The 20,927-nt window shown below is 43.5% G+C and overlaps 1 protein-coding gene across 1 annotated transcript in view; it reads left to right on the top strand.

Annotated features, from left to right (window-relative positions):
* Positions 1-2,196: 2,196 nt before the first annotated feature.
* LOC121456351 (zinc finger protein 809-like) overlaps positions 2,197-20,927 on the top strand; it is a 38,404-nt gene continuing 19,673 nt past the window's right edge. The window contains exons 1-4 of the mRNA XM_041664434.1: positions 2,197-2,288; positions 3,820-3,877; positions 7,603-7,729; positions 11,701-11,790. Of these exons, the coding sequence (XP_041520368.1) occupies positions 3,863-3,877; positions 7,603-7,729; positions 11,701-11,790 (232 nt within the window). The 5' untranslated portion in view covers positions 2,197-2,288; positions 3,820-3,862. The remainder of the gene's footprint in view (positions 2,289-3,819; positions 3,878-7,602; positions 7,730-11,700; positions 11,791-20,927) is intronic.

Genomic DNA, 20,927 nt, shown 5'->3' with positions numbered 1-20,927 from the left:
AAAAACAGCAACAAAGATCTTGAATACCGTTTGGAACAGGCAAGGCCAAGGTCGTTGAGAGCAGGGGAGAAGCTAATTCATTTTTCACTGTGACGCAAGTGTATTCATTGTGTTAATAACTCAGTGAGCTTTTGCACATTTATTTTTGTTTGCATGCTATACATTAATAAAAACTTCAATATTATATATTGTCACAAAAATTTCACGGCAGTTTCTAAAAATAATGAAAGAATTTAGTGTCCTCTGAATGTTTACCTATCCCATCATCAGAAGGTAATGGTCTCCAAATCCTAAACCTTGGGCAAGCCCTTAGACTCATCAGTTAGCTCAATTACACTGAATTTTGAACAATCATGAGTGTGTGGCAGGGGGATGTGTAAGTGTGAGTGAAGATGCCCAAAGACTCCAGAAGGGTTTGGGCTCCCTTACTTACAGAAGCTTGTGAGCTTCCTGGTGTGGGTGCTAGGAACAGAATTCAGGTGATCTGCTCTCGGGTACAAGCACGCTCTTTACCAATGACACATTTCTCCAGCCCCAACTACATTTTTTTTAATGATACAGCTTTTCCTTGAGGTGTGCTAATACCATGATGCTCACCAGATTCCCTTCACACAGCAGGGTGCTTATGGAACTGGCTTCAATCAGGAGAAAAGTCAGTAGAAAAGGGTCTGACCAAGAATATGCTCCTAGAAAGTCACTCTGGTTCTCCTTCGGCTTCCCAGGCATTGGCTCCATCTAGTGAGAACGAATAAGCATTGCATCGTGCAGGACGCAGTCATCACAGAAAAAGGTGAAGCAGCATTGTCAGGGACGAGAGTAAAGACTAAAGACTCCATTAGAAAATAGCCTTTTAAATTCAATAAATTCAAATGAAACATAATTATATACATAATCCAGACTCTGCTTATTTCCATTTTATGTGCCTTTTTGATGTTATTTTATTGTATCTTTAAAGACTTGGTTGTATTTTTAAAAACTATTTCTTTTTATAACTGTCTATACTGTTTTTTCCTCTCTCTCCCAAGCATATGTACATTTTTTTAAACACACAAAAAAAGAAAATAGGCTTTTATACCACAAACTGAAGTTTCTGGGGCAAGTTCCTCAAGAGATTTCTATCCAGGAGACTGACAGGCTTATTTAAATTAATTTGTAAGAACAAGGCAACTATGTTTCTTTGATATCTTATGTACTTATTTTCAAGACAAGGTCTTACTATGTGTCTTGGCTGTACTGGAATTCTTTATATAGACCAGGCTGGCCTGGCTCCAGCTCTTCAATGATGGCATTAAAGATGTGGGCCACCACAGCCACCCTGTGTTTATAATCCTTGAGGCAGTTTAAAATACCGCTCTTCTACCCAGAGCCAGAGATATGGCTCAGGCTCTCTACTTACTATTTTAAAAATGTGAAAATTGTTGAAGAAAGTTATGATGAAATATAGGAAATAGCCTTCCCTTAAAGGGCCTCAACATGCGACTATTCTCTTCCATCTTTCTTTCACAAGGAATTTAAAATTATGAGGCGGGCCCGTTGTATCCATCCTCTTTCCATGTGGTTGTTTGAAATCTAAGGGCAGTTGTGGTGTCGCAATTTTCCTTAACTTAAGGTGTGGCTATACACAAAAGACCCGATAATGCCTAACTATCCAGCTACATAATAATTAGTTTATTTTATGTGTATGAGTGTTCTGCCTGCCTGTAGGCCTGAGCACATGTGTGCAGTGCCCATAAAATCCAGAGGGGATTCTGGACCCTGGGGCTGGTTCTGAGCCGTCATGTAGGTGCTGGAAGTGGAACCCAAAATCCTCTAGAAGAGCAACCAGTGCTCTAAACCACTGAGCAATGCGTCTAGCACCACAAGATGTTGTTTGTTTGTTTGTTGTATGAAATAGGGTCTATGGAGCCCAGGCTGCCCTGAAACTCGGAGTTCTGTTCACCTGTCTTCTAGACGCTGGAATTAAAGGTGTGTACCAACCACGCCCACCCAGCTAAAGTTTTTGTTTTGTTTGCATAAAGCAGTTGTTTCTGTGTTTATCTAAACAAAGCAGTCACTTTAGAACTTTGATGTGTCCAAATGCGGCGATGTCGCTAGCGACCCTAATGCTCTAAACCGTCCAAGAACCTGAAACAGTTTCGTTCGGTCTGACATCGGGACGGCCTCCGCACACTTCCGTTTCGTTTCCGGCGCCGCCATCTTACTTCCGGTTTCCGCGGCGGTTGGCTTGCGGCCTCGGTCCTGAGCCAAACGGCTAGGACATCTACAGGTAGTCAGACGCCTGCCTTCTGGTGAGTGCAGCCGGGTTTTGCCGGCCGGGGCGGATGCTGTGCGGTGTGCAGAGGGTGCGATCCAGAAGCCCTATCCTGGGTTAGCTTATGACCGCAGTCGCCGTCTGTCCTGACGTGGCTGAGCTCCCCTTCCCTGATGCTGCAGGGAGACTTGTCCTCAGCTGTACCCCGTCTCCTCCTGTTCCTGACCCCGGCACCGCAACTCTTATGTCCGATGTCCCTTTGTCTAGCAGTGACAGTCCTAGAGCAGCCCGAAGTGTGGGGTAAGCCAGGGCTGGGGCATCTCCTGGGCTCGTCCTCGTCTGGAAGACTCTTAAGTGTGCTGGCTTCTGTGGAGAGTGCACAGTAATTGCACAGACTTTTACTGGGGAGACGTACACGATGTCTAGTCCCCTCAGATAGATACTTAGGAGTGACCAAAGGAAAGGTTCCATCATGGTCCAACTTGGTGATCCAGTGACTTTATTGAGCTTACTTATATAGTGAGGATGGTTGACCACCCACTTCCAGACCACCAAGTCCCACCCATTATGGATGGTGACCTCAGGGGAAGCCACCTCATCAAGCTGTTCAGTTCATTTTCCATGCCCTGAATACCCTGGATCACTAGCAAGGTGAGAGGGGTGCCATGGGCGCTCATGGTTGGAATCCCAGATGGAGGGCTGCAACTCTCCTCCTCTTGGACTGTGGAGTGTAACCACTCCATTACCACCACTGTAGACCTGAGGTATTTGACTTATTTCATTGTTATGCCCCCTGGTCAATCTCTGCTCCAAGAAGGAGATGGGAGAATAATGTCAGCCCAGAGGGAAAAGCCATAGGACAATCCTGAGCAGTGGGGTTTAGCACAGTGTGATTCCAGTTCTTGTGGAAACATGCAAAATTGCAACCCCCAGATCCTGTGGTTGTACTTTTAGTTTCTTGCGAAGCCTTGGTACTGTTTTAAAGTCTAGAAGTATTAACAGGACATGGTGATACAGAACTAATCACCCAAGAAAGACTGCACGGGGAACCTCATTTGAAAACTGTGCTTTTAGCACGTTGAGGCCCTGCTGGCCAGAGCTCAGGAAAAGACAAAGCTAAGAGGCATTGTGGGAAGGAGCTACATCCAGACATGAACACCATAGGCAGGCCTTTGTTAAATAGTACTTCGAAGGAACCACAGTAAATGTGGGTCATGTTCATTTACAGGTACAGTCCAGAACCATGTTTAGATTGTACAACGTGTGTCGTCTGTGAAACTTAAATATGTAAACCAAGAGATTGGGATAGAATCCTGTGTGGTGCCGCTGCACTGACAGGAAAATAGGAACCCTACCCAACTGCTTTCTATGGTTTCCTTGACTGCATCATGTTCATTAAAAACCCATCCTTGAAACATTGCCATGTGTCTTCACGATAAAACATTGCTGCTTGCTTAGTGACTATATCGTTGTTCTCTTGCTTTTTTCCTCAGCAACTGTGTAGTGATCTTTGCACACAAACAAGGCCCGGCAAATGCCTATTCACTTCTGTCCACCCTCTCTTCCAGCTGCCATTGCAGGGTGCTACATGTGCCTTAGAGAGCGAGGAAAATGAACACAGTTGTGGTAAGTGGTGTGCTTATTCCTGACCTTGCTTTGTATGTGGTTTCAGAACTTTGTGAGAGCTCCTTAAGTAAAACTGGAATGGGGAAACAAACCTGAGGCACAAAGACGTTGTAAGATCATAGTGTAGACAGAACCACGCTGTAAAGGCGTTAGAGTCATTGGAACTGTGCCACTGGTTTTTCTTTTTTTTTGGGGGGGTGGGGGGGTGGGGGGTCCCAAAACAGGCTTTCTTTGTGTAGTCTTGGCTGTCCTGGAACTAGCTCTGTAGATCAGGCTGGCCCTGAACTCACAGATTCACCTGCCTCTCTCCCCCTAGTGTTGAGGATTAAAGGCGTATACCGCCACCACCTGGCTCACTAGTTTTTCTGATTCTGAGCCATTTGTTAGAGAGATTGGATTGACCCCAGGAAGAGAATATGATCATTCTCCCAGCCTGACATCTAAGCAGGCTTCATAGACTCATGCACGATGATGTGTGCAATGCTTCACTCCCAAGGCAGAGCTGGGTGCAGCGTTCACAGCTTGTCAGGGTTCTCTGCTACTCAGACACGTGTGTGTCCTTGAGTTTTAAATTATAGTCAAATGCTAGCACAGTTCTCTGGTGTCTTGGAACTTCTGCCACATTTGAAACTACTGTCAGCGATCTCCATGTGGAAATTCTTCCGAGTTTTTTTCTATGCATGCGTGCGTTTGTGTGTATAAATGTTTGTAGACATGGGCAGATGTGCATGTGGATGCTGAGAGTGCATATGCATGTGGAGACCCATATTGGATGTCTTCCATCTCACTGAGCTGACTAATTCTGGCTGGTCTAGCCAGCCAGCTTGCCCTGGGGCTCCTTTGTCTCCGCCTCCTAAGTACTTTGGTTACAGGCTGCCACTATACCTGCCTGACTTCAGTGTGGGTCCTCGGGGTCAGGACTCTGGTCTTACACAACAAGCGTTTTATTCTTAACCCCCCTTTCAGTTTCTGTCATGACCCTGCTGATATTTAACATACGGTTATTTTTTATTCTGCTTTGTGTCCCTTCCATTCCCCTGTAGACGTCTGTGCTTCAGGTGTCTGTGGTTGACTTTCTTAACTATTTCTGTGTAGCTTGTACCTTTCTCTCAGCTTTTAGATCATAAGTTTGACTCCTGTGTAGCTATCTATACAAAGGCACCTAAAGCTTCCCTTGTCAAAATGAAGATCCAATCCCCCATTCTTTCCTTATATGGTATTGATAACAATATATCAAATGGCCTTTACCCTACACTAAAAGGAGGAAACCCATCCAGCCTTCTTTTCTTCCTTCCTTCCTTTTTGTTATTTTTTTCTTTTTTTTTCTAGACTTTCTTCTTCGTCCCTCCCTGTCCTTTGCTCCCTGAGGTCTAACGTTAGGAGTTACAGTTCCTGCCAGCTCTGTTGTTGTTCATTCTGCTCCAGTGGCACATGTGATGCTGTAGATGGTGAGGAAGTGTGGTTGCCTAGAGACAAGTATATCCTTTCTTGTCACACCGGAACTGTCCATCTCTGCTAGGTGCTAGGCTGGAAGGATCCGTTCCTCAGTAAGGCCTGAGTGCTGACGAGCTGTACGGCTGGCAGGCAGGTGTGGTGAAGGCCTTGGGAGCAAATGGGAAAATCAGAAGTTAGTGGATACCATTTGTGTACGAGTCATGAGAAAGGCACATGGAGCATGAGTAAAAACAGGAGCACACATCTGGATATTACATGTTTTTGCTAATGCAGCTGTGCGTCTCCCTGTTCTGTATCATGATCGCTAAACACTTTGTTCTGAAGTGTTAGAAACCCAGCACGTTTCCCATGCTAATCGCTGTTTAAGGAACTTGTGAGTTAAACAAAGTGTTTGCTTCCGTGCCCTCCATTTTCAGTGCCACGGTACTCATGAAGATTTCTCCCTTTTTTCCTTGGTTTTTGGCAGCTTGGTCATACCTGCCTTTGTGTGCTGACTTCTGTGCTGTTTGCCCTATTTATCAGGTGGATTATTTGTGACTTTGGTATTTACTTTTTGAGTTCTTTATGTATTATATATGCTAATCCACTGTTAGGTGTGTAGCTAGCAAAGATTTTGTCCCATTCTGTAGGCTTTTTGCTGTTATCTTTGCTGTGCAAAATATTTTTAACTCCATGCTGTCTGACTTGTAAATTCTTGTAATAGATTCCTGAGCTTTTAAAGTCTCTTCAGCCGTTTTGCCTGAGCCTGTCCTTTGATAGACTCTTAGGCACTGTTAGGAATGTGAGGTACTGAAGCAGTTCCTTTAAAACCCTTAAGACACAGCTACTCAGGCTGGAGAGCACTTGATGTCTCAGCCAGGGCGAGGGAAGGAAATGCAAAGGTTACTAATAGACAAGGCAGAAATCGAATCGCCTTCATTTGCAGGTGGCGTGATCATAATCCTGTCACCCTAAGAACTCCACCAGAAGAGTCTCAGACCTGATAACACGTCAGGAATGGAAAACCAGTATATAAAACTCAAGAGATGTTCCATAAACTAGTAACAGTTGTTCAGAGAAAGAAACCAGTCACCTTTACAATATAAACTTAGCAGATCTAATAATGTAATAACTCTAAATTATGAGGTTAAAGACTTCCAGATATGAAAGAAAGAATCTGAACAAGAAAATGTAAGATTGAAAGATTTCCCGTGCTTATGGATTAGCCATGTAGTTTTTCCATAGACGTGTTTATGAGTGTGTGTGTGTGTGTGTGTGTGTGTGTGTGTGTGTGTGTGTGTGTGTGTGTTGGGGGAGCAGGAGAGGGGGGAGAGCCTTTTGAGGCAAAGTCATGTATGCTGGGATCCTGGGATGCCTTTGAACTGGTTGCATAGCTGGGGATGACCTTGAGCTTCAGATCCTCTTCACTTTCTAAGTGTCAGGATTACAGTTAAGAGCCATCATGCCTGCTTGGACTATATTAATAAATTATCTAATATTGAATATTTCTACTTTGCCAAAATAAATTTTAAAGTCTTCTGCAGTTCTCAACATCTGCACCTTTCCCTCAATCGCTGAATATTAGTGTATTTCTGATTCTTTATAGGTGTCCTGTGTTGCTTTAAAGCCATTTCACTTGGTTTGATGAAATTAGCTACCACTGAAATTTCTAATTTTATAAAAATGTGTTGTAATATCTTGTTTGTCCAGTTGTCTGTTAGGCATCTCTGCATTTGATGGAAGGAACTTTAGACAAGTATGTCTAAGATCACTTGTAACTCCTGCCCATCATAGTGACTGCCATTTATCCCAATTTAGTTTACTCCTATGTAAACCAGACTTCCCTGAAACTCAGAGATCCTCCTGTTTCTGCCTCTCGGGTGCATGATTAAAGGTGTGCGTCACCACACCTAGCCAGTTTACCCCTCTTTATAGGACACTGCTGATGTGTATTTCTTTGTGGATACCAGCAGCTCTTCTGGTTTTAGGAAGGACATATAAGGCTGCCTATGAAAACTAATGTGTCAGTATATTATGAGTGACATTTTTGGAGTTGGGCATGTGTTTTAAGTGGAAAGTTAAAGGAATATCCATTATGTATCTCAGTCACTCATCACCAAGCTAGTGAGTAGGCAAGGCGTTTGTAGGTTTCTGTTTTTCTTCTTCCTTAATAAAGAATGCCTATAAGGTGTGTCTCACAGAAGAGATGCTCGTGGAGAGGAGTGACCTTCCATGTTCCTGTCTCTGGCCGAAGGCTGAGGCTTGGGTTGAGGAAAGTTGTTTGATTACAGGGGTTGGTGTCATTCGAGGATGTCTCTGTGGACTTCACCTGGGAGGAGTGGCAGGACCTGGATGATGCTCAGAGGAAGCTCTACAGGGACGTGATGCTGGAGACCTACAGCAGCCTTCTGTCCTTGAGTGAGTAGTCTACAGTAATCCTATGAGAAGTGTGTTAAGCAAGCACCCTACCTAGCTTTCACTGACACATAGTAATCGTACATATTTATAATGGAAGTTGTCATTTCAATACTTGTATACTGTACATATGATCAGCATTTTATAAGTCTATAAATTTTTAGATTTATCATTTCTTTCTATTGAGAACATTTAAAACCCTCCTTATGTGCTTTCTATTTATCTGTTTAATGTGTGAATGTGTGAATGTGTGACTATTTTGTCTGATTGCATGTATGTGTGCTAGGTGTGCCTAATGCCCAATGAGATTGGAAGATGATGTCAGATTCTCTGGAAATGGAGCTATGGGCGGTTGTGAACTGCTATGTGGGTGATGGGAACCAAATCCAAGTCCTCTGCAAGAAAAACAAGTGCTCTTACCCACTGAGTCATCTCTCAAACCCCTAAAACCCTCCCTCTTACTTTCAAGTAATTGTTGCCAATTGTATTTAGCTTTTGTGTACTATGCGAGTTATGTCTCCCATCCAGCTGTTCCCCTGCATCAGTGAACCAACCGTCTTCTTGCCTTTCCTCCTTCCCACACACCATTCCTAGGCTCTGGTAGCCAGGTGTTTGTTCTTTGAGGTTAACATTAGCTTCCAGCCTCAAGTGTGAATATGCAGTGTTTGTTTCTTATAGTTTAATTTCCCTCACTTAATACAAGTACCTTTCAGTTATATCCGTGGTCCTGTGAGAGAAAATCCAGGGTCTTTACCATAGCTGGATGAAGTCCACCCCCTCTGTAGTTAGTTTTCAACTTTTCTTATCAGTTCATCTGAGGGTGGACACTAAAGGAGATTCCAGGTCATCTCTCCTGTAGACGATACTGCAGTAACTGTGACACACAGAGTTCTCTTCAGACCATGGAGAGGGCTTTCCTCTGGGTGTGTGTGTTGTTCTGTGGCAGCTCACTTCTCGGTAGTTTAGTAAGCACCGTGCTGTTTTTTCAGAGTGCCTGTTAATTATGTTTCTAGCAATAGAGACTTTTCTCTCCTGTGTGTGCTCCAGGTTGCTAATCGTTGTAGTTGTGGTTCAGTGAGAGCCCACTGTTGTCTGATCTGCACTGCTGTGGGAGTTGGGGTACTGTTGAAATAGGAGCGGCGGGGCTGCGTCCCCGGCCGCCCCCACGGCTAGCTTTACCCGAAATAATTACACGAAAACTGTATTCTTTTAAACACCGCTTGGCCCATTTCTATCTAGCCTCTTCTAGGCTAGCTCTCGCACCTGGACTAGCCCATTTCTAATAATCTGCTGTAGCCCACGAGCTGGCTTACCAGGAATGATCCGCCTGGAGTGGGAGAATCATGACGACTCTCTGACTCAGCTTCTTTCTCCCAGCCTTCCGTTCTGTTTACTCCACCCATCTAAGGGTGGGCCTATCAAATGGGCCTAGCAGTTTCTTTATTGCTTAACCAATGAAATCAACAGATTGATATATAACACTCCCCCATCAGGGTACAGTGAGAGCCCACTGTTGTCTGATCTGCACTTCTGTGGGAGTTGGGGTTCAGTGAGAGCCCACTGTTGTCTGATCTGCACTGCTGTTGTAGTTGGGGTACAGTGAGAGCCCACTGTTGTCTGATCTGCACTGCTGTGGGAGTTGGGGATATTCACATCCTTATGTCTTTGGGGAAATATCTGTTGTGGTCGTTTGCCTGGATTTCATCAGGTTATTGACTTTTATGCCAGTGCATTGTATAAATTGTATAAGGCAGTCCATCATCAGATAATAATTTATAAATACTTTCTCTTGCTGTGTGTTTTTCTTTTAACTCTCTCAATTGATAGCTTTAATCCTTTTTTATTTTAATTTGTTTTTCGTGTGTGTGTATGGGTCTGTACATGTGAGTCCAGGAGCTGTGGAGGCCAGAAGAGAGCCTTTCCTCTGGAGCTGGAGTTAGAGGCTGTTGTGAGCCTCCTTACGTGGGTGCTGGGGCCAGAACTCAGTTCTGCAAGCTCAGTAATTGCTTTAACCACTGAGCCATTTTTCCAGCCCCAATAATTCTGGTTTCCAGTGCTGATTTTGTCAGCTGTACTTTTGGTATCAGGTTTAGAAAGTTCGCCTTTGCCTAGATTTATATCCTTTTGTGTTTTCAGTATTGGCTTTATAATTCCGGAGTCTACTTGACTTATGTGTATGGTAAGAAGCAGGTTTGGCACCTTTCTCCATCTCAAGGGTTATCCAGCTTCACCGATCTTTCTTCTAAACATTGTTCCTGTTGCTGTGTATGAGGATTAGTTGGCTGTGAACCTGTACATCTGCTTTTGGTTTTTCTGTTACATTGTTATTTTCTATGTGCTTTTTCTTCATGCCTGCACAAGCTTTTTGTAACTGTCTCTTCCAAGTATGTTTTGAGGTTAAAGGGTTTTTTGTTTTTATTTTTTGGTTTTTTTTTTTGGTTGTTTGTTCTTTTATTCTTTTTGTTTGTTTTGTTTTTGTTCGTGTTTTTAAAGACAGGGTTTTTCTGTGTAGCCCTGGCTGTCCTGAAACTCGCTCTGTAGACTAGGCTAGCCTTGAACCCAGAAATCCGCCTGTCCTCTTCCAAGTGCTGGAGTTAAAGGAGTGCACCACCACAACCAGCCTTTTATTCTTTTCATTAAAATTTATAACTGTTTCAGAATGTCATTGGTATTGATTACTGTGAACATGTGAATCGCTTGTGTAGTATTGACACAGATGTGGGGACTCGAACTTTCCTCATGGTGCTGGGCAGGTGTTAAGCACTATGGAATCATTGTAGCTGTTTATGTTAATGATAACTTCCTTAAGTTACTGTAAGCTTTCCTTCGAACCTCCTCCTCCTTCTTCTTCTTCTTTTCCTCCTTCTCCTTTTTCTCCTTCTCCTCCTCCTCTTCCTCTTCCTTCCTCTTCCTCCTTTCTTCTTCCTTCTTTCTTCTTTCTTTTTCCTATAAGAAGCAAAGACTTTGAGGATTGGGTAGTTTGACTTGCTGCCCTGGTTACCTTGCACAGAAGGACTCCCTGCTGACTTTTACTCTCAGGAGTTTGGGTGAATTCTGTCAATTGTGTCCTCCTAGGGGTGAGAAGGGGAGCATGTCCCTTGTAAGCTGACGGGGAGATGGTTGTGACTGATGTAAAGTAAACGATGCTTTGACTGATGCAGACTATCCTCATTGCCATGTGTGGCTCCCTGTTGGTATGCAAAGCCCCCTCTCTGGCTATAGGCATAGACAGTCCAGCTCACCTGGAGCGCTGTCTAGGAGACTCCTTCTGTGCTGCACCCCCTGGTGTTCCAAGAAAAAGCTTCTCTCCAATGGGCTTTTCTCACCTGTTTCTAGTGGAGTAACCTGATCTTCTAATACCAAGAACAAAGTAGTGAAGACTGGAACTGAATCCAAGAAACCAAAAGATGATTTTATCTTTAAAAAATAAAATAACTCTTACTGTTGTTGCTCTGTTGCTGTTTTTATTAAATTCTTTTGTTTGTTCATTTGTTTTTTGAGACAGGGTTTCCCTGTAGCTTTGGAGCCTGGGACTAGCTCTTGTAGCACAGGCTGGCCTTGAACTCACAAGATCCCCCCACCTCTTCACCGCCTGGCTGTATTAAATTCTTATACATTGTTGTTCTCCTGCTTTCCTCTGCTTCCTGTTGTGTTGGTTTTGGGAGGAGCATGGGGGTTCAGAGCTCACTGTTTCCCAGATCATCTTCTGACCTTGCCAACTCCTGTAGCATCTGACTGAGGAGCTTTAGATTTCTGTTGATCCCGTGCTTTTTAAATCTTTTGCTTTGTTGTTCTCGATCCAGGTGGTCAGCAGTCAGAATAATCCTTTCATTCTGTCTGGATCTATCTCTTATTTTAATGTCCTCGGCGTTAGTGTTCTCATAGAATGTTTATTTTGGTCCTGTCATTGCTGAGAGTCTGAAGCCAATATTTTATCATTGGAGTACAACTTGTACAATATTTCCTTCTAATAGACCAGTGTGATGCCAAACCTGAGTTGATCCTGAAGTTGGAGCAAGGAGCTGGGCCGTGGAAGGAAGATGCACCAAACCAGAGCCTCCCAGGTCAGTGAATGCGCCTCAGGTAGGCAGCCCAAGCTAGTGAATGCTCAGCAGGTGGTGGGTGTGTGAAATTCTTTTCACCCAATTTTGCCATCTTCCAATCTTGAGACTAACTTCTTAATCAGATGCTTGCTGTGTTGTATCTAAGGGAGGCTCTCACTTCCAGGTGTCCCCCCTTTCCTGTTTATACTGTGGTTTTTTGTAGGCCTAATAAATTCTGCCCACTCTTCTAGTACTCAAGACCTCATTGTCCTTCTTCCCTCTTAAAATGAAATGCTTCATTTTAAGCCTTTATTCATGGTAAAAAACTCGTCACTTTTTTATTTGATTCCTCATAGATAGTGGTCTCCTGTGTGGGACCAATAGTGGTGGTCCGACACATTTGCCTTGATTAAAGAGCATCTGCTGTGTTGAGACACAGAAATCTTTGACATTGAAAGAATAACTACAAAATTACATTTTCTCGGCTGGATAAATGAATGAAAAATACAGGATGGTTCAAAGGCTAAAGCAATTTGAAGAAAATGGTTTTAAAACTAATATAGGGGGCTGGAGAGACGGCTCAGAGGTTAAGATCACCAGCTGCTCTATCAGAGGTCCTGAATCCAATTCCCAACAACCTCATGGTGGCTCACAACTGTCTATAATGGGATTTAGTGCCCTCTTCTGACTTGTAGGCACACAGGCATAACACTGTTTACGTAATAAGTAAATAAATCTTTTTTAAAAAAATTAATATCAGATTAATTTTGAGAGTTACAAATTTGTTACGTGGTTCATGAGTTAATAGGAACTCTAGTCTTCAGAGTGGCTATGATTTCATTAGAGGTTCCAAAGTGGCATTAATAGTTCTAAGTTAGTATTGAAAACATAGGTTTTTAGGACTCACCTATGGAATTCAAATGTGAGAAAAGATGTCCAAAATCAAATAGTGTGTACCAAGATACCAGAACTTATGAAATTCCAGGAGCATCTGCAAAGACTCCTGGTAGGGGAGATCCAAGGTGTGGTACGTCATCCAGAAGGTCTTAGGCATGGCGGCCAGATGAACCAAGACTCTGTTCAAAGGCTCCTATTTGATGAGGAAATTTTTGACCTTTTTCATTGCGGAACACAAAGTCAGCAGATTTGTGCAGCATTTGCTATGGAATTCTAACCCAGTGGGAGCTCTCAGCCTCTGAGCCATCTCTCCAAGCCCTAATTTGTAATATTACATCATCGGGGATGGGGGTACTTCTTCACTTTTGCATTAGAATTCTACCAGAATCACTTCTGTGCTGTTCATGTAGGGAAACTTTTATTTGCTTTCAGCTATGAAGTCTGAGAAGAGCCTGAATGAGACCCACTGGGACAATCAAATGAGACATTTGAACCACCTGGTAATCCCTGGCATCTCATCAGCTGAGGAGAGGGTCAGATTTGGGGAAACATTTACTATGAGTTCAAACCATGTTTTATGCCCAGCTATTAAGAAAAGGAACTCTTCTGAAATGAGATCGGAGGTTCCTGATAGATGGGGAGATCTCCATGGTGAGCCCAGTGAGATGCCGCCCTTAGAGGAACTCCATCATCTCGCTACAACCAGGTTGTCATGCCGAGTTCCTGAGCCTCTTAGTCTGGATGATGGTGTTGAAAGTGGGCAACGACACCGTCAGTGCAGACCACATGCCGAAGCCTTCAGTGGGAACGCTGGGTGGACACATAAGGGCTTTCCTTTGGGAGATAATCCGAGTAAGTTAAAGGAACACAGGAAAGCCTTTGATAAACTGGCTCCTAGTGCCCAAGAGGGGACTCACATAAGGAAAGAAACTTTGGGTTGCAGCTTGTGTAAGAAGTCATTCCCTGACAAGTGTAACCATACTCAGCATTTTAGGACATGCATAAAAAACAAATGTGGTAAATGTACCGATTGTGAACCAACATTCAGTACAAAACCAGGCCATACAATTCTTCAGAACACTCGGCATGCGTGGGAGAAGCCCTGTGGATGTAATGGTGATGAGAAATGTGTGTGTCACATGTCAAAGCAGAGGGTTAATCAGAGTGTCTTCTCAAGTAAAGAGAGTCACTGTGTGAAAAAATTATGCCCAAACTCAAATTTCAGTGTGCACCAGAGACCTCACACAGGTAGAAAACCCCGTGAATGCAATACATCTGCAAAAATCAACAACCAACCTCGTAGGCGTCACAGATGTGGGAGGACCTATCAGTGTAAAGTATGTGGGAAGGCCTTCAGACACACACAGAATCTCTACTTGCACTACAGAACGCACACTGGTGAGAAGCCGTATGAGTGTAAAGAGTGTAAGAAACTGTTCAGCGTAAAGTCAAATCTCAGTGTACATCAGAAAACTCACACGGGCGAAAAACCCTATGAGTGCAACATATGTGGAAATGCCTTTAAAAGGAGGTGCGACCTAACTATACATCAGAGAGTTCACACTGGTGAGAAGCCCTACGAATGTAAAGAATGCAGGAAAACTTTCAGTATAAAGTCAGGGCTCATTGTACATCAGAGAATTCACACAGGCGAAAAACCATATGAATGTAACGTATGTGGAAAGCGTTTTAACCAGAAGTCAAATCTCTCTACACATGAGAAAATTCACACAGGCGAGAAACCCTTTGAATGTAAGGAATGTAGGAAATCATTTAGTGTCAAGTCGTATCTCACTATTCATCAGAAAACTCACTTGGGGGAGAAACCTCGTGCCTGAAATCTGGGGAAGCCTTCTATCAGAAGACAAACCTCCACAGGCATGATAGAGCTGGCGCGGTGAGAAACCCTGTGACCGTAAAGAATGTAGGAGAAGTCATTTGACATCTCTTCCTAACCCTCGGGGGATTCAGAGGTGGCGATGTAAGGATGTAAGGGCTGCAGGGACCCTGTCGGGCTTAGTCACGTCTCATTCATTAGTGAGGCCTACCAGTGTGGGGTATGGTCAGAGACTTGACAGACGTCAGACTTTAGTTGTTGGAGAACTCTTACCGGTGAGAAACCCTCTGACTGTAACGTGCAGGGTGGGGAGTTCACACAGGTGAGAAGCCCCGTGATGTAGTTACGCGGAAAGCCTTTAGTCCGGAGGCCCGTCTCTGAATTTGAGTTCACACTGGTGAGCAGGCCTAAAGAACATAGGGAAGTATTTCAGACATGTTATCTCTCTGTTTATATCACAGAAGTCAGAGTTGTAGAACCTGACACACGTCAAACCAACATACACATTAGAGAAACCTCACAGTTGAGAGACCTTCTGAACGGAAACACTAGGAAATATTTCCACCAAATGTCCCTCAGAGTACTCAAAAGTGGGCAGGGGAGAAGGTCTCAGCAGCAGATACAGCTCACTGCACATCAGACACACACAGCTGAGGAACTGTTTGAATGCTGTGTCTGTTCCCAGATGTCAGGTCACGACTATCATCAGGCGAGACTGTAAGCCATCCTACCCTGCATACCAAAGAAGACACGTAGGATAAGCCATATCAATCTAACGTGTGCAGAAACTTGGTTCTGTAATACAGACATCTGCCTCCACTAGAGATCCACATGAATACAAAGCCTCCGAATATAAAAGCTGAAAAACAACCTGAGAGTGTAAAGAATGTAGAAAATGCTGCATATTGTTGGGGTGTGTGCAAGAACTCACACAGGTAGCCATGCTCCCACCTAGGTGAATGCAACAGACATTCGTGCACATCAGAAAACCCCTCACTGCTGAGAAAGCGCAAGAGTGTGATATATATGGGCAAAACTTTTACCAAATGGAAACGCTCTGGCTAGCTCTTGGGCTGGAAGTACATGAATGTAATGTATGCGGACAATTCTTTTATAGGAAGTTGACCTCCACATTGGAGAACACGGCCAGAGCCCTATTGGGATTTAACTAGTCATGACTCATTTCTTTCCTGCCTCAACCCCAGGCCCTGAACTCCATTATCCCTGGATTTGTGTTCATGGCCTGGAGGCAGATAAGATTATCTTTGAGGAGAAGACTGTATAGAGAATGACAGGATCACAGACATGCTTTATTGGAGAGAGCAGAGGTTTTATGTGTTTAAAATCTCTTGTTTGTATGAGTGATTCAGTCTTTTTGCAACATAATGCAAAATCATTGGGACCCATTTTAGGAGTGTCTCAGACAAGGGACCGTCCATGTTAAAACACCCCCAGGAGAGGGTCCTCTTGTCACCTTTGTATTTTCAAGCCATCCTGTGGAGAAAAAGAAACATGAAATTTCAATAAAATTTAAATGCTTTACCTGGCACCAGCATTTCATTGAAGAGATAATAAAGTATGTTCATGTGTGAAACATGTTTATCCATAAAACATTGAAATTCATAGTATCCAGTCATTCATAAAATGAAGTTGTCAGTTTCTAAGTGTTATAGTAAGAAAATGACTTTTGTTCTGGGTGTGGTGGGACAAGTCTTAAGTCCCAGAATCCAGGAGGCAGAAGCAGTCAGATATCTTTAAGTTTGAGACCAGCCTGACCTACATAGAGAGTTCCAGCAGGGCTACATAATGAGACCCTATCTCAAAAAAAAAGTCAAATATGTCAGAGGGTAACTATTTCTGCTGGAGCCTGATGCAGTGGTTTGGTCTACATTTGAGGACATTTGTGTTTCTCACAACCAACGTTTAAGAGGTGCAGCCGGCACTAGTGGGTACCAGGAGTGTGTGCAGCTGAACTGCTGAGGACCCGCTGTCCTTTCCTGAGGAGGCAGGAACAGAGATGTGTACTTGGCCCAGATAGGGCACAATTCCGTCAGACTCCAGTCTGGTGAATCCAGAGAGAGAATTTGTTGAGGTTACAGGAGTATGGGAGAGAGGTTGCTGAGCAGGAACGGGAATGATTCTGCAGCTCCATCTCTTAAAAGCCCACCCCAGTGCGGGGATGACTCAGGAAAACTGGAAAATGCTTGCAGGAAACAAAGGAGATCACATAGCAGGTCAGAGAGTCTTCCCTCCCCAGCAGTCCTTCCTGTTTTTATAAGCTTGGGAAGGGCCTTGTGCATATATGTTTTCAGAACTTGGTGAGATTTGGGAGTTTATTTCCTAGTCTTAATGAGCCTTCTTCCAGGGTGGGAATGTTTTAATTCAGAAGGTACTGATACATGTCAGGCCAACACACCCTGATATATATAAGGTCTGTTCATATGATTTTATCACATTAGCAAATGTTCTCTGCATGCAGAGACATGCAGGAAATACACTTATTATAATGTTTATTGTGATTTCATTAAGGTTTTCTACATTAAATACTATCCTAGCCTGTTTACATCTTGTAAGCCTCTAGTTTGTATTTTCTTAATCTTTTAACTTATGTTTATGGTGATTGTCACCAACTATCTGCCAAGTATTGATGTTTGTGTTTCTCTAACACGTGATGTCTTAAAGTGAGCCAGTGCTTCTAAGAGAATAAGTATCAGGGTAGAAAACCACGAATAAAGGTATTTTTCACAACTGTCTTGTGAATTGATTTAGAACTTTGTGAACAAATGGTGCTTGTTTCCCTCCTCTGAGAGAAACCGTCTCGGAGTAAGTTCTTCTCATTACTCTTTCTCATGCCTTGAAATCGGGCACCAACGTAGATCTGAGTGTGTATCCTGCAGCTGGGCAATGTGTGTGTTTGCTCACGAGAATAGAACCTATTTCAGCTCTCAACATGGCATGCCTAGTGTAGATTCTAATAGAGCTGATTAATTTCAGCTCTTGACATGGCATGCCTAGCGTAGATTCTAATAGAACCGATTTCATCTCTCGACATGGCATGCCTAGCGTAGATTCTAATAGAACCGATTTCAGCTCTCAACATGGCATGCCTAGCGTAGATTCTGTCAGTGCCGCCTAGTTGACAGCTTATCATCTCCACATAGCAATGAGACACAGTCTACCAGTGCATATTAATAATTTGATAGGAGGCTGCTGCGGAATGTTCTTTGACCACATAACACCCTCTTACACTTTGCCAAAGTGTAATTTGGCTTTGGTCTCTTCTGGATTCTACACAGAGATTTATCTCAATTGTACTTATTATAATTCGATAAAATCAATCTTCCAATTTCTTTTAAAGCTAAGCATATGACCTAGCTCCATCCATTAGCATACTGGGATGGGATGGGAGTTCCATAATACCCCTTAGAATAGTTCCAGGAGACATGGAGGAAGTCTGTCTTCTGTTACACACTGGTCACTTTAGCCCTCGTTTCTGATAAGTAATTTTGTCCCTCCGAATGTGGTTCCTGTGATTGTCATGATGCAAAGCTTTCCAGCTAGTGTGAATGATGTGGAGGACAAAAAACAGCCAATGAGGAAATGGCTTTTTTGAAGGACTTGGGATAAATGGAAACATTAGTTTTCTGTTGGTAAATGAGCATCAGCCAGGTACTTGCCCAAAACAGGCTTTCTGAGCACAGCCTCAGGATTCGGAAGGCTGATTCAAAGTTGTACATTTGAAGCCAACATCGGGCGCACAGGGGCTCAGCCTATTGGCTCACATGCTCTTGCACATCCACCCTCCATGGTTACAGAGAAGTCAGGCATCACTTCCACGTCCTCCTCTAGAAGTAGCCTCACTGATCCTGGTGATACCCTGTTTTAACTCCCAGATTATTATTGGAGACAAATCTTAAATAAATGTGCAATTTTAAAAGGAAAAATAGTTACATACATAAGGAAATACAAAATATGATCAGATTTTAAACTGTCCAGAGAATAATTTATTATAAGACAAAAATCTTTTTTCAGAATTAAAATTTTTTGACGGGGACTTTTCCAGATGCATGTGAAATCCCTTGGGGCATGAGTTTAGGAAGTTGCAGAGAATTCGAATAACAAGGATAAGGACTGTTGCGCTGACTCTGCAGGTAAAGGCACTTCCGGCCAAGCCTGAGCACCTGAGCCAGTCCCCAGGACCCACACGGTGGAAGAAAACAGACGCCCACAGTTGTCCTTTGACCTCTGCGGGGACCGTGGTACAAGCACACATATGCATACACAATGTGGACTAACGAGTGGGAATGTGACTGAGAAGCATTGATTGCTAGCTAATACAGTAGATTTTTGTTGTTGCTATGTTGTTTGTTTGTTTGTTCTGAGGAATGGTCTCTATGTTGCCCAGACTGTCTCCCGGAACACCCTATGTAGACCAGGCTGGTATACCAGGCTGGCATAGGACTCACAGAGATCTGCCTGTCTCCTTGAGTACTAGTAAAGGCATGTAACACCAAGCCTGGCTTATTAGTTTGAGCAGGCTGCACCGACAATGCATGTATGTTAACAGAATAAAATAGGAAATGGATATAAAAGTAGAGGAAACTCCTTGTATTATAAGTCATTCCGATTTTATGTGCAACAAGTTTCATCTGTAAAGCACTGAAGTCTAGTCTCCAAATTATTAAAATATATTAAGCTTTTTCCATTTCCTGTTCTCTGAAATTAAAATTATTCATGATTTCAAGTATAAGGTCTGTGGATGAGGGAGCACAGGTACAGGAAACTCCTGGGGTGGGATGGAGAAAGGACTCATTCAGCAAAGTGCTTTCATTACGTGGTTAGAGCCTCATCTGATATAAAGCCCCAGCAGCGGTCATGGTGCATTCCTGTAATCCGATTGCAGAGGTGAGAGGAGCCTTACCAGAGATTGTCAGGCAGCTTTTTGTCCATCAGTGGAGCCCAAGGCTCAATGAAAGACCTTATCACATGTACATTGATTATGTTTTTGTAGCTTTGAAAAGAATAAGATGCCACAACCGGAAATGACTTATGAAGAATTTATTTTGACCTAGAATTCCAGAGGGGTGAGTCCATCATAGTGTTAAATTGGACGCATAGACTCCAGCCCTTTGCATCTGTCCCAGCCCCCAGGCCTGAGAGTTGTATTGGTCTGGACCCCAATTCCCAGCATGCTAGGTCCTGACCCCTCCCTGGTGGGGTCAGGACCACTCCCACAGAGTATTTAAGTGAACTCCCAAAAGAGGATCATGTGAGCGCAGGAATCCCATTAAACCTGGATGTTTCTTAATTTGGCTTGTTTTGATTAGGAGTTTGCATCGGTAGACAGCTCGCATTAGGAAAAATTCCCAATACATAGCAGGGCCGTATGGCAGCAGGAGCAGGAAGCTGAGAGATCACATCTCAACGAAATACTAAACAGAGAGAGGAAACCAGAAGTGGGATGAGGCTATTAAATCTCAACACATGCCGCTAGTGACATATTCCAGAAAGGCCGCATATCCTAAACACTCCCAAACAGTGGTCATCCAGTTGGAGATCAAGTGTTTGAATGCCTGAACATATGAGGACATCTTTTTTTTTTAATTAATTTATTTATTAAAGATTTCTTCCTCCTCCCCGCCGCCGCCTCCCATTTTCCTCCCCCTCCCCGAATCAAGTCCCCCTTCCTTGTCAGCCCGAAGAGCAATCAGGGTTCCCTGCCCTGTGGGAAGTCCAAGGACCACCCACCTCCATCCAGGTCTAGTAAGGTGAGCATCCAAACTGCCTAGGCTCCCACAAAGCCAGTACGTGCAGTAGGATCAAAAACCCATTGCCATTGTTCTTGAGTTCTCAGTAGTCCTCATTGTCCGCTATGTTCAGCGAGTCCGGCTTTATCCCAGGCTTTTTCAGACCCGGGCCAGCTGGCCTTGGTGAGTTCCCATATGAGGACATCTTATTCAAACCCTGGTTCCCATAGGCCTGTAGCCATATCATAATGCACATTTTGTTTAGTCTAACTCCAAAAGCCCCCACTATTTTAACACTGTTTCAAAGTCTCTTCAGAGACAACTGGCACTTTTGGAAATTCTAATTCTGGGGGCTGGAGAGATGGTTCAGAGGTTAAGAGCACCGACTGCTCTTCTAGAGGTCCTGAGTTCAATTACCTGCACGCACATGGTGGCTCACAGCCATCTGTAATGAGATCTGGTGCCCTCTTCTGGCCAGCAAGTATACAGACAGAACACTGTATACATAATAAATCTTAAAAATTTTAAAATAAATAAATAAATTGTAACCCTTTATAAAATCAAAAAGCAAATTACATACATTATATAATGGTGCAGAATATACATTACCATTTCAAAAGAGAATAGTGGGGCCATAGTAAGGAAATACTGGACCAAAGCAAGATTGAACCCCAGCA

The sequence above is a fragment of the Microtus oregoni genome, unplaced genomic scaffold (genome assembly GCF_018167655.1).
Source record: "Microtus oregoni isolate MIOR12 unplaced genomic scaffold, Mior012 000015F_ref0000493, whole genome shotgun sequence".
Lineage (NCBI taxonomy): Eukaryota > Metazoa > Chordata > Mammalia > Rodentia > Cricetidae > Microtus > Microtus oregoni.
Note: the sequence above shows the minus strand (reverse complement) of the source record. Positions and strands in the feature narration are given on the sequence as shown.